Source organism: Notothenia rossii (genome assembly GCF_949606895.1).
Source record: "Notothenia rossii genome assembly, chromosome: 4".
NCBI classification, from domain to species: domain Eukaryota; kingdom Metazoa; phylum Chordata; class Actinopteri; order Perciformes; family Nototheniidae; genus Notothenia; species Notothenia rossii.
In genome coordinates, this window is record NC_136902.1 from 13,952,627 (window position 1) to 13,964,845 (window position 12,219).

The 12,219-nt window shown below is 40.8% G+C and overlaps 1 protein-coding gene across 4 annotated transcripts in view; it reads right to left on the bottom strand.

Annotated features, from left to right (window-relative positions):
• The window catches only part of dlgap4a (discs, large homolog-associated protein 4a), an 82,634-nt gene that overhangs the window by 15,872 nt on the left and 54,543 nt on the right, over window positions 1–12,219 (bottom strand). Inside the window, exons 2-6 of one of the 4 annotated variants that reach the window (XM_079673996.1) lie at window positions 5,496–6,755; window positions 4,493–4,728; window positions 4,049–4,126; window positions 3,343–3,490; window positions 1,493–1,739 (exon numbers count right to left, since the gene is read on the bottom strand). In XM_079673996.1, coding sequence (XP_079530122.1) covers window positions 1,493–1,739; window positions 3,343–3,490; window positions 4,049–4,126; window positions 4,493–4,728; window positions 5,496–6,692 — 1,906 coding nt within the window. In that variant the 5' untranslated portion in view covers window positions 6,693–6,755. Of the gene's footprint in view, window positions 1–1,492; window positions 1,740–3,342; window positions 3,491–4,048; window positions 4,127–4,492; window positions 4,729–5,483; window positions 6,756–12,219 lie in introns of all 4 variants that reach the window. The other 3 variants (XM_079673995.1, XM_079673998.1, XM_079673997.1) reach the window with 3 other exon arrangements.

Below are 12,219 nucleotides of genomic sequence, written 5' to 3' on the forward strand. Positions count from 1 at the left end.
AGTCCTTGTCTGGTCATTCATGAAATGCAGACAAGATGCAGACGGGATACGGTGTCCTGCCGTAAAGACACACAACGGCGCTGTGAAGAAAAGATTTGTAGTACACGCCCTTGACGACGAGGATTGGAGTCCACATTTTCTCCGTAACCGCTCTCGGTGAGCGATTGGTCAATTCTGATCATCGATGTAATCGAACATGAACGTGATTGGTTCATTATCTGTGTAACGTCGTTTTTAAATGTCTTTCCGATAGGTGCGTTTCATTTTGTCCCTGGCGCCGCGGGAAAAGACTATACAGCCTTCACATAAAGCTCATACATATTCGATCCATTGTGGCCGCCCGTTTCCCAAACAATGGAGCTTTTCTTCAATTGAGGCCAACCAACCAAGCTTCCTACACAGTAGGGATTGTCCACAAAAGATTAATTGAGCGCTGCTTGCCTACAAAGAGATCTATGTTACCATTATTATTATTATTTTATTTGATATCACAATATGTCCCTGGGCATATGAATGCAAAAGGCCCAAACTGCTCTTTTGTTATTATTCTATTTGTGTACTTTCCCATGTTTACTCAATGTATGTTATGTTAAAGAACACCTCTAGATGACACAAAATCATAAATCATATTTTTTAATTGGATGAGTTATCAACAAAAATACATGTTATTGTGATAATATCTGCAAGTTACCAGTACACATAGCCTTTTGTAAATAAAGCTTTAAGCCCTGCTTTGATTGGCAACTGAATGAACTGTAGACCATACACATTGTAGTAAGTCTCTTATATTTCTTTCAAACCAAAACAACAAAAGTATGTTTTATTTTGTGAAGCTTTGTTGGACTGCTCATAACATTCTTTTCAACAAACACTAAAACAGTAGGCTATTCTTTGCAATAGACAATATAGAGATCTACAATGAAAACATTATTGCAGGCTGAGCATTATAAACCAAATACATATCATTGGAACAGGAAGGATTGTTGGAAAATGTGTCATAAAACACTACACAACTTCACTGAAACACGAGACAAACGTTCTACTGTTCACAATAGCTATGAAAACAATCTCTCACTCTTCTGTTGCATTTATTTACTCATCAACTTAGAGAGTAACGTTTTTGCCCACTGTTGTTCAGCTTTCTCTCATGACAGAGATGATTGCCAATAAATTAATCACTCTACCGAAAATATTATAATTTTTTTTAAAGGGGAAGTTCATTTTTCAGGGGAAATGATTGTCCCTATAGAGTAGATAGAGTTGACTATACTTATCTGGATTAGTGTGTTTTGCATCAGTCAATGAGTTGTCCTACATTATGTTCGTGTTTATTTTCATTGCCTACAAAATCTTCATTGTGCTTATATGATGCAGAGTATATAATGGTTGTTTTTAATGCTAGATAATATCGGCCTTTCTGCATATATATAAAAAAAGAAATCAAAGAATATCTTCAACAGCCCTGTCCCACCTTCTCTTCACTGGTACTCACTTGTGTTGGAGCAATAGCTGTGGCCTGTAGTGGTGGGTGGTGATGAGTCTGAGTCTGCAGAGGCTGTATCTTCATCCTGAGAGCAGCCAGCCTGGATGGCCCGCAGGTAGCTGTGGCTGCGCGACCGGAAGCACGTAGGCGCAGGCAGATCCAGAGCCTCCACTGCCTGTGACTCCCCCTCACAGTACGGTACTGAGTGCCCGTAGCCTTGCCCGTATACCTGAAAGTACGTGTGCAGACTCACACGCTGAGGGCAGACGGCAGACTGAATAATATGCATTTACCAGGTACAATATATACCCAGTCGTGGACGCAGTATTTACATATTCAAGCAAAATGTACTGAAAGTATAAGAGGTAAAATGACTAATTTCTCCAAAATGGCCCATGTACTTTACATTTCATCATTTATGATATTATTTATGTTAAGGTGAAGCTAGTTTTGAATACCTTATGTAAAGTTAAATAGTTAAGCTTCAGCTTGGGGATTGGGCCTATGTGGAGGGTCACATGATGGGGGTTGTGAGATGATTAACAGTAGTGGAAAGAACAGAAAACAATGTTCTGCTGGACAAATGTATAGATATTTCTAAAAACGTTCTGTGATCTTTTTCATACTGTGAAATATTGAACATGTGTTACCTGTTTGGGCCTCGAGAAGTCATTTAAGCAAAATCATCGGAGAAGATTAGAGATGAATTTTCTTTTGTGTTAGAAACAACTCTTAGACTGTTTATTTTTAAGGCTGACATGTCAAAAAAGTTAGTAACCAATTTAATTCATATTAACGTAATATTTATTTAATGTACAACATACAGAGTTACATTTTCACAAAGGTTGGGAACCACTTCATTCATGTTTATTAATTTCGAAAAAGTATCTGGTAACTAAAGTACCTAAACTATTTTTGAATGTAAATGTACTTGGTTACCTTCCACCACTGTCTATAGCTGTGAATCGAGCAGGTCACAACTATTAATAGTCTTGGAAAAATCGATGGGAAAATGGTGTGATGGCTTCTTGCTTTTCAGCTAATTCAAAGATGCTTATGTTTTGCATCATTTTATGAGTCAATCAAAGCTGCTTTGTCCCAGTATTTCTTTGCTGCACAGATTTGTCATTGTATCATGGGAATAAGCTGTGACGCCCAGCACCATCTGATGTGTTTGATCAAACGACATAAAAATAAGTAGAAACAACAAGTTTGAGTATTTTTACGCTTGACATTTAGGTGGCAAATATGAACATACTGTGTGTGGTACATAGACATAAATAATATTCCCTGTAAATGAACCCATAGAACTCTTCAATAACGTTGGGGTTTGTCATCCACACATTCTTTACTCGGATTGACTTCACTGTTACATTATAATTTGAATAATGCAAAGGCATTACAACTGATGGCATTTATTCTGTATAAAAGAATGTTTGCATTAGTCTGGCGTGTGATTTTTGCATCTCACTCCAATGCTGCTGCTGAAAATGTCTCCTCAGGTTTACACCGAGGCATATGTCCCACTTTGATATTCTGCAAACACGCTCAAGCATCTCTTTTATACCTCTAGTTTATTCCCGGCTGGCTCATTCACAGACGTCTCAATAGACTTTACATACACTTAAATATTCTCTCACGGCAGATTCAAAATTGGAGAATTGTATAAATGTGTTTTTTTGCTCATTCCCTGGTGATTTAAATTTTCTTTTAATTGCTCTTTAAGAAATCCAAAATATCATAAGGTAGGAATATTATACCCAGCAAAAAAGACAATAATTGTTGCTGTCATGGAAACATTGGTTGACATCATGTTGTTTATAGTAAAAGCAACATATTTGATAACAGAGGAGACATACCTGCGTGGTCGAGCCTCTGCCCAGTGTGGCAGAGCATTGGCTGAAATCATTGCTCCTGTAGCGTGGGGGGGGCTCCGTCGGGCTCACCAGGCAGTCCAAGTTATCGAGGCTCCGATTAGTCGACAGCTCTTTCAGGGACGGCAGGGAGCTGTGGAAGTGAATATTATAATAAACCTCTCAGAAGTCATAGACTAGAATAAGTGAAGGCTGTGTTTAATTGATGATATTCAGGAGAAACTTTAAATCACACTCCAAAAATGTTCCCTAGGGATTTAAAACAAATTAAATACTGCTGAGATGTGTGGATAGTGATATGTGCTCGGGTTTCAAATGGCAGCACAAAGGAAACAATGGTTTATAGGTAAAACTGATAAATATGTTTTGACTGATTTACAGTTTGTAAAGTTTCCTCTGTTCTGCCTTACCCTTCAGGCACCCGGTGTTAGTGAAAATGTGTGTGCATAAGCAGCAGGGTGTGGTTGAGTGATTTCCATGAATTTGCATGTTATGATATCAGGGCTTGAGGAAGCAGGCAAGAGTAAAGTACAAACACAGCACTCAGGGTACCTGTAAGGGAAAAGATGAAGCAGGAGGCTGAGAGGAAAAGTACTGGGAAAGATTAGCCAAAAAAAGGTAGTGGGTAGTGGTGGTGGGGCAAGTGAGGGAGGGTGGAGGGCCACACTGCCTGCCTATGGATAGCACTGACCTCAGATGCTGCATAGAGCATGCATTCTGTAGTGGAGACCACAGATAATCCTCCCGCATGAGAGCGTAGCAACGAGGCCTGTTCGTGTGGGGTGAAACACATGGCAACATTTCATCTCCTATTTCTCTTGTACCAAATGAAAAAATTATACTGGATGTCATTTATTGTCCACTCTCAATAATATCCATGTCTACGTCCAAAAATAGCTTCTATTAATTTGTTTTCACTAAGTGCTGCTGCGCATCCAGAAAATTATTTGTGACAGGATGCTGCCACCTGCTGACTGCCTTTGGGGACATGACAAAACCTTTATTCCAACAATAGAACCAACAAATACCCCTATTTGAATGAATGTAAAGTAAAAAAAACACAACTATGGCAAATCAATGAGCATGATAATCAAGGTAATCATTTCAATATGATTCTCTATGCTGTTGGACTCACTTGCGTTGAGCTAGAGGCGGCTGCTGCTCACTCAGGGAGTGCTGGGTGGCCTTCAGGTAGCTTTGGCGACGGGCGGACGCTTTGGGGGAGGGTTTGGGGCTCCCCTCTGAATCCTCACTGTCTTCTAGGTCCCCCATTGCTTTCACATAGCTGCCACTGCGCATCCTCCGACAGGGGATCTCAGTTCCTCTGCCCCGGCCGCGGCCCAGCGTTCCTGCCCAGTCCCCCATAGGGACCTGGATCATGAAAACGCATATATACCGTTGTGAAACTCTTAAACCAGGTAATGGAGAAACTTCAGGTGTAATCCTTAAACACTTAAAGTATTCTATGGTTTGTGTGTATTTATTTTATGAAATAATATTCACAGTATGGTTCTGGGAATGTGCAACAATGGTATCCAGAAAAGGAAATATGACTGTGATGAACTTCATGAAAAATCTATAATAAACAGAAACTACAAGTCAATATGATTAACTAAGGGCTTTTAAAAGTATAGACTGTTGGGAAGAAGTGCCCCCTCACCCCCTTGTTTTACTTGCCTACTTTCCTCACTTCCTGATGCCAATGGGACCATGTTATTTGATCCCTTAGACATTCGAAAATAAAGTCAAGGTTATTCAAATGTTGCCATTTGGCATAACTTCAGACTGCAACAAATACATACGAATGTTTTTTCAAAAGCAATTAGTTTGGCAAGAAACTGTAAAAACACCCCAAATCTCTGAATTGTTTATTTAAGAAAATGACACACATTGGGGTATTCCTTGTGATCTTTCTTTGGGAACTAATATAGTGTCTTCTTTCTTCCATTCATTGAGCGTCTCTTGAAACCTTTGGAGCCGCGCTGGAAAAATATCTAATCAAATTATCAGGCAAATCAGAAACTCCCTTCCACGTAAACTACATTAATAAAACCCAACAAACTTAGTGAAATTATATAAATAACCATGCAAACTTACAAAGAATGATGATGAAGATGAATACTCACTGGCCCTCCTACCTGAAGAAACTGTTGTGCCAGGTCTTGGTGGCATGACTTGGTTTTAAGCAGGGTCCTGTTAACTGAAGTGGAGCCCTTCTGCAACACTTGCCTGGCCTGGCTGAGGGTGAGAGTGGACCAGGAGCCCCTCTTCACCAGTATGTCATCCTTGCTTCCTCTGAATCTTCCCTCTCCATCCTTGGATCCTACCTGGTTGGCCTGGCATGCCAGAAACTTGAGGTCACTGCTGCTTTTCGAGGTCTTGAGGGTATGTGCAGAAATGGTGTGGTAGCCCTGTGGGATATGTCTGTGAGCGGCCTGGCTGTCTGACACCGCTCTACCGAGAGTCATCATGGTCAGCGGATTGCGGTAACCTACAGCAAGAGTTCCAGCTCTGGAGTCAGTGTCCAGGGCGTCGTCCGAGCTCCACAAACCTAGTGCATTGGGCCTGGGTCTCTGCTTTGGCCCCTCAGTTTTAGCCCTGTCTCTACTCTTGCTCCTGCGTCTACCACCGTCCTCGCCAGATCCAGTCCCTCCAGCAGAGCGCCCATTAATGTTGCCTTTGATTGCAGAGTTTTCCAGGGACTGAGACTTAGCGAATAACTTCTGCACAGAGTGCATCAGGTGGCGTATGCGTCCCGGGCTCTCACTGCGTTGCTTAGACATACGTCCTCTATGAAACTGCAGCGTGCTGAAGCCGTCCCGCTGCAAAGGCAGGTGCCTCTCCAGCTGATCCAAAAGGTTGGAGGGTAACCGATTCATCTTGGCTGCTGATGCAGAGGAGATGGTGGCTGATCCACTGGTGATCATGGGAGCCCCAGTAAGGCCCAGACCCAAGCCCATGCCCACAGACAAGGAGGTGGAGAGTGGATTTGGCCTGCTGCCCTGCCCCACTCCAACTCCTCCAGCCATATAGGCCTGGGAGCAGTCAACCTGGGCCGACTGGGAGTTGAAGTGCAGACGAGGGAAGGTGCTGCTGTTGGAAATCTGGCTAAAGGGCAGCAGGCAGTCCGGGGTCATGGCGTTCGGGCTGGTTGGGCTGGTGGGAGAGTACTGGTGGAGATGGGGGTCCAGGGTGCCATAGTGGTTCAAGGTGGGACTCAACAGAAAAGCGCCGTGAGGGTCAGAGGTCAAAGGATAGAGAGACTTCTGTGGGCATCCCGCTGGCTCACAGGAGTCAGACAGGTGGCGGCTGCGGTTGGCTCCTAACCCTTTCATGGTGGCTAAGGTCTTAGAACATGTCTCCAATCAGCACGGCTCTACGGACCTGAAGGGCTCATCCTGCAACGAGAGAAAAAACACAGAAGTGATTTATCAAACATGGAATTCAAAACATTATTAAGAAAATATCTCAGATTGGTGGTGATATTTAGTAAGGCATTCTGATATTTGAAGGGAAGTTTATTAAAATACAACTTTTTAAACTGTGCCAAGGTATTTTGCTTTCACATTTTCTCTGTTAGAAAAGTTGTTTTATCCTAGTTCAGAGGTAGATTCTCTCAGGAATGTATGATCAAAATAAGCCTATTTGTACCTTCATAGAGATTTTAGTTAAGAGTGCATAACATTAAAAGAGCAATTTGCGTACAAAATAAAGGCTCGGAGGGGGAGTTCTCCACATTAATACTTAAAGCTAATGAAAACATTAGAGTTCGAGCCCACTAACAAGTGTCATAGACTGTCTCTGAAAAGAGAACAGAGACATTGTCCTCAGCAATAAGTTCCCTTATAGGCAAAAACCACCAGGTGGAGCACCAGCAGCAAGTGTACAAAGGGCAGTGTTTGGCTTTGTGGGAAAACACACACATTAACATTGCACTGTTTTGAATAACATTTCTAAATGTACATGCATAGTTTTAATTAATCATATGTATTACAACAATCCTAGTGCATTTTACAAATCTAATTAAAGTGTTGTTATTGTATTGGGTTGATTCTAATAGCAAACAATGAATAATACATACTGTATGCTCACACAGATTGTCTTTGATTTACTGTCTCCATCATGACGCCACTAAACACATAACAACAACTGAGCCATAAGGATGAAAATCAAAAGACAGACAGACTTAATCACTGATTACTCTCACTGCCAAGGACAGCCAACTCAGTTTAATGCATGAACTGTTCAACTAGACAGCCAGGGGCCCAATCTGCAGCACCACATGACGAACGCCCTGGAGCTACTCCGCTGACAATGCATAGGAGAGAGATTTTGTGAGTCACACATGTAAATGAGCTTTATATATTGAGGAGCTTTTTTTTTTTTTTCTCAGCAGGAAATAAACCCTCATTTCATCGAATCTTTTTTGGTGCTTTGCCATTCTCTCAAATCCGTTAACTATGGGATGAACTGTTATTCCTTTTTCTTCCTAACCATGGGGAACAATAGATCTTCCTTAAAGCCCACTGAAAAAACTAAGGATTCTGGAGAAAAAACGAATGTTTCATAGATGTATTTAAGTAGAATTGATATTAGACACAAGCATAGATAAATGCTGAAATAATCGGATAAAAATTCCCTAACTGTACCGGTATTATTTATAGTTCATGTATGCTTTCATTTTATTTTGTAAACAGTTCACCAGAGAGACGATGGGATTGACAGCTCTGATGTACAGCTAATGGTCATTGACTTACCTGGGATAAATCTAAATCTAATATGGCCTCTTAGTCAATATGCCATATCGTTTTCCAATGAAACCACAATCATTTATCTTAACATCGCCCTTAATTAGTTGTTGTCATCTACTGTTGCGTACATGATATATCTCTGCCATGAAGGGAAACATGGTGGCCTCAGACAGTAAAGGGAAAAAAAGCAGAGCAAATCTTCTTTTATCACAGGCCTACTCATTCTCAAAGCTCACTATAAACACAGTCACATTGCATCAAGGTTATGAAAACTCATAATTCACACAGCAGAAATCCATGCTGCATTAAATTCCCTCCAACAGATGCTGTCTGTATCACAGTGGAGTGACTCACTGATCAGTCAATGGCAAGAGCCCTCTCCCACACCAAGCATGAAATCTTGCCTGGGAGCTGAATGTGCAACGTTAACCGCACACAGTTTCATTCCACTGTGTTGGTTTGCCACTTCTTACGTCTCTCTGACCTCACATACAACCTCTACAGAGCGAGAGCAGCCACTTATCTGAGTCAGTGTTCCTGGACGGGCGCAGCGGTGTGCTGACAAATACACAAGCGTTTTACAATGCTGTAATTCATCCACCCGAGCCGACTGTAGCCCCACGTGTTCACGTCCCGTAGGCGCCACTGCTGACAAACTGACACAAACCTACTCACTGACACACCAACACACGCAAAAACGTGCTAACCGCCCACCCACCCATCCAAACGCAGGAGCTGAACATCGCAGGGGCAAGATGAGAATGAAATAATGTTCACAGTTTGTGTAATTCTGTCAGTAGCCTACATCTGTCTGTCTGTGTGTGTGAGGGTGGCCAGCAGGCTCTTGCATAATTACAAGGTGAATGAATCCTTGGACTGCATGCGATGTGAGCAAATATGTTTCTGCCTCACTTTCACACACCGTAGGGAAGCAATAACTGTCCGTGGGAATTATCTCAGAGAATCTTGCACATCACTGAGTGACAGGAGCGTTTTTCTCCTTCACCAGCAGCTACATGTGCAGCACATCCATCATCAGAAGTGCAACCTTAATATCTCATATGCATATTGGTTGCGGTTGGAGTGCACTTATGTAACGGGGTGAGTGATCTTGCACTTGTTTGTGTATTCTGGTCCTGTAAGGGTCATTTGGAGGGTAGAAACTCATGCATGCATTTGGTTGATTGGTGTGTGAAGGTGTCTTTGGAAAATCACGGCTAAACTTTAGGGATAATGGGATTCGACCTGAGTCTTTTCAGTGCTACAGTGAGATCTTAGTGAGAATATTCCTTATTCTTTTTGTTGATGTAATATAATGATATTAATAATAATAAATATTCTCAAGTTTTTAATATTTTTTAATATTGAACTATAATCTTCTAAATTGTTTGTCAATTGTCTACAACCAAGTCCTATTATTAGCTAGAGCAGATGGAAGAAGCATTGCCTTCTCCCTACACTACGCCACAGTGCTAAGAACAAACCTCGATAGTAGATCCACTAGGGCCGTTAAAGAGCATAGTGATGTCTCTGGATTTAACATGCGTAACATGGAAAACTTATTTTTCCACGGAGAGTCAGAGCAGGTCAGATGGAGTGTGCTGTGCTCACGGCTGATATCCTCAACAAAAAAGGAAAATGACAACTATGCATGTACTGAAGAAAATACACTTTAACTACAACATTGAAATGTTATCTATTTTTAAACTGCTATATGGCAAACATTAATAGAGTTGACATTTTAAACACCAAGCAGATATGTAAAACATTTTGCTTTCATAAGCTACAATTTGGAGTCATGTTTCTCGCCACCTGACAAATGTAATATTCATGCTCCACTGTATCGATGCTCCTCAAAGATTACGAGGAAGGTAGCTGAAGAGTGAGCCATCTTGCTTCCTTCTCATCTCTGCTGAGAGTTTCACATGTTCACTACCAACTGGGCACTCACGAGAAAATGGCTAACACAAAGTTTACGAGCAGAAGAGCAAGACAGCATTTCTGTTATTTTTGTATTTACATCTTGTCTTTTACTGGACCTCAATAGCAGATGTCATGAGGTGAAGCTTGGAGGGAGAGTTCACGAGGACAACAGCGATGCTAAGAAAATGTGACTGAATTCACACAAGGCTTCAACAACTGGGGATGTAATTGACATTGGTCTGCTGTTGCTTTGAATGTTGCTGCCACAAAGATTAACAGGCATTATTTCATTTCCGTTGGTAAAGGATGGTCCACTGTACCTATGCTGAAAGATATCAAATTAAGTAGAAGCCTTGAAGCACCTTTCCTTAGCGTTGAGGGAATTTGACCGGCTCTTTTTATGGCAGCCACTTAAAATCTTTAGGGTCATTTCACTCAGCTAGGAACCTTCCCTAACAAAAAAGACTTTTCGAACTCAGCCCTAGTTTACATTTCACCTTCTCTGTTCCCATCATTTGACTCAGGGGAGGCACCTAAGTTATCATGTGAGTAGCACCGTAATTTAACACACCGGCAACGGGAGGGTGTCCATCTCTGTGCTTTTGTCTATAACAGTTGTTTTACGGTAAACTTGGTCATTATCAACTCTCTTATGACAATCTATCCCATGTACTCCATTACAGGGGCATCTGGAGAAAGATGAAAGTGGTTTGGTGTCGTGATCAGAGATTAAAGCAAATTTAAAACACAAAAAGACGTGACCCATTATGTAAAGTGGTGAACAGACGAACAATGTCAAATTGGTAATTCTTCATATTTGTGTCTGATTATAGTGGATTTACTGACGCCAACATCAGCCACAGCAATGATTTAATATCTTGAAAAAAATCAGGGATTCTTTTGATGGTCAAACCATCTACCTGATAATGACATAACGTGGTCCTATACTTTATTTTAATGGCTATTCCTGTACAGTATACCTCACTCTTGTACTTCTGTTAATGTCTGAGATATGGGACTTCTTGGGTGCTATACAACGTGGCTGTTGCATCTTATTGTGCAGGAAAACCAAAGCCAGATGACTAACAATAAACAAGCACAAATGATATTGAGGCAGCAGCTTTGAATAATGCTTATTATTGGAAGATGTCTGAGACTTTCCAAGTACCTTGCAGTTATGTAATGTATTTTTCTAGTGCTCACTCTGACGGAAAAAAATCCCAGAGGGAAAAAATAATATATATATAGTTTGCTTTAGACTTTGGATCACATTTTCAGCTGTCAAGGTATGTAAAGTAGGGTACTTTTTGTTAAGTAATGAAACATTTGGGACAAGCTTGAAATGTTGTTTCTGGGCAGGTTTGTAAAATGTGGAATTTTATTTGTATGTCTTTATCCCGTACAAAGTTATGCGCAATGTAAATTTGTGTCAATTGTTTGCATCTACAAGCTTCATACTGTTGAACAAAGAAAATCTGAAATCAATTGAACATGAGCACAAAGCATTAATCAATTACACAATCCAGGCTCTTACATATTGTGATTAACAACCATGAAATTGTCTTTTACTTAGTCTTGAAACCATTAATTGAATGTCGATCTTTAAAATGTTGATAAAATTGAAACAAAGGTGTCGCTACATTAATGTAAGCACATTAACCAGTAAATATTTTATAACTCTAAAGTAAAATAAAGAAATGCTGTGTCTCAAGTTTTATAGCATTATTACATTGTTAACAGTGTCTTTATTAATGTAATTGTTTACCAGTGCCTCCAATCAAACAGTGAGTTGAACAGTCAAATTAAGAAGGGGAAGGCACATTAAAAAAATATCTATTCTTAACTACAACCTCATTAATAAAGTGAGATAAAATGAAAATAAACATGAAAGAATGAAATATTTAAGGATCTTTTTGACACAGAGTTGTAAAGTCTAACAAATGGGGATGTAACTCTGAACATAATGTACTTTGACAAAACAATCATCCTCAAAGGGTGGATGCAATTGCTGCTTCTTTGTCAAAAACGCCATCAATGGCCCATTGGGAGGGGATGTCAAGTTTCCCATCGCTGACATACAGCCCCTTTTAGACCTACACGAGCCTGCTAACAAGCAGAACCCAGAGTTGTGGCGTCGTGTCCCGCAGAGCCACCAAGCAGGCCAGTGATGAAAGTCCTCTGTGGCTGT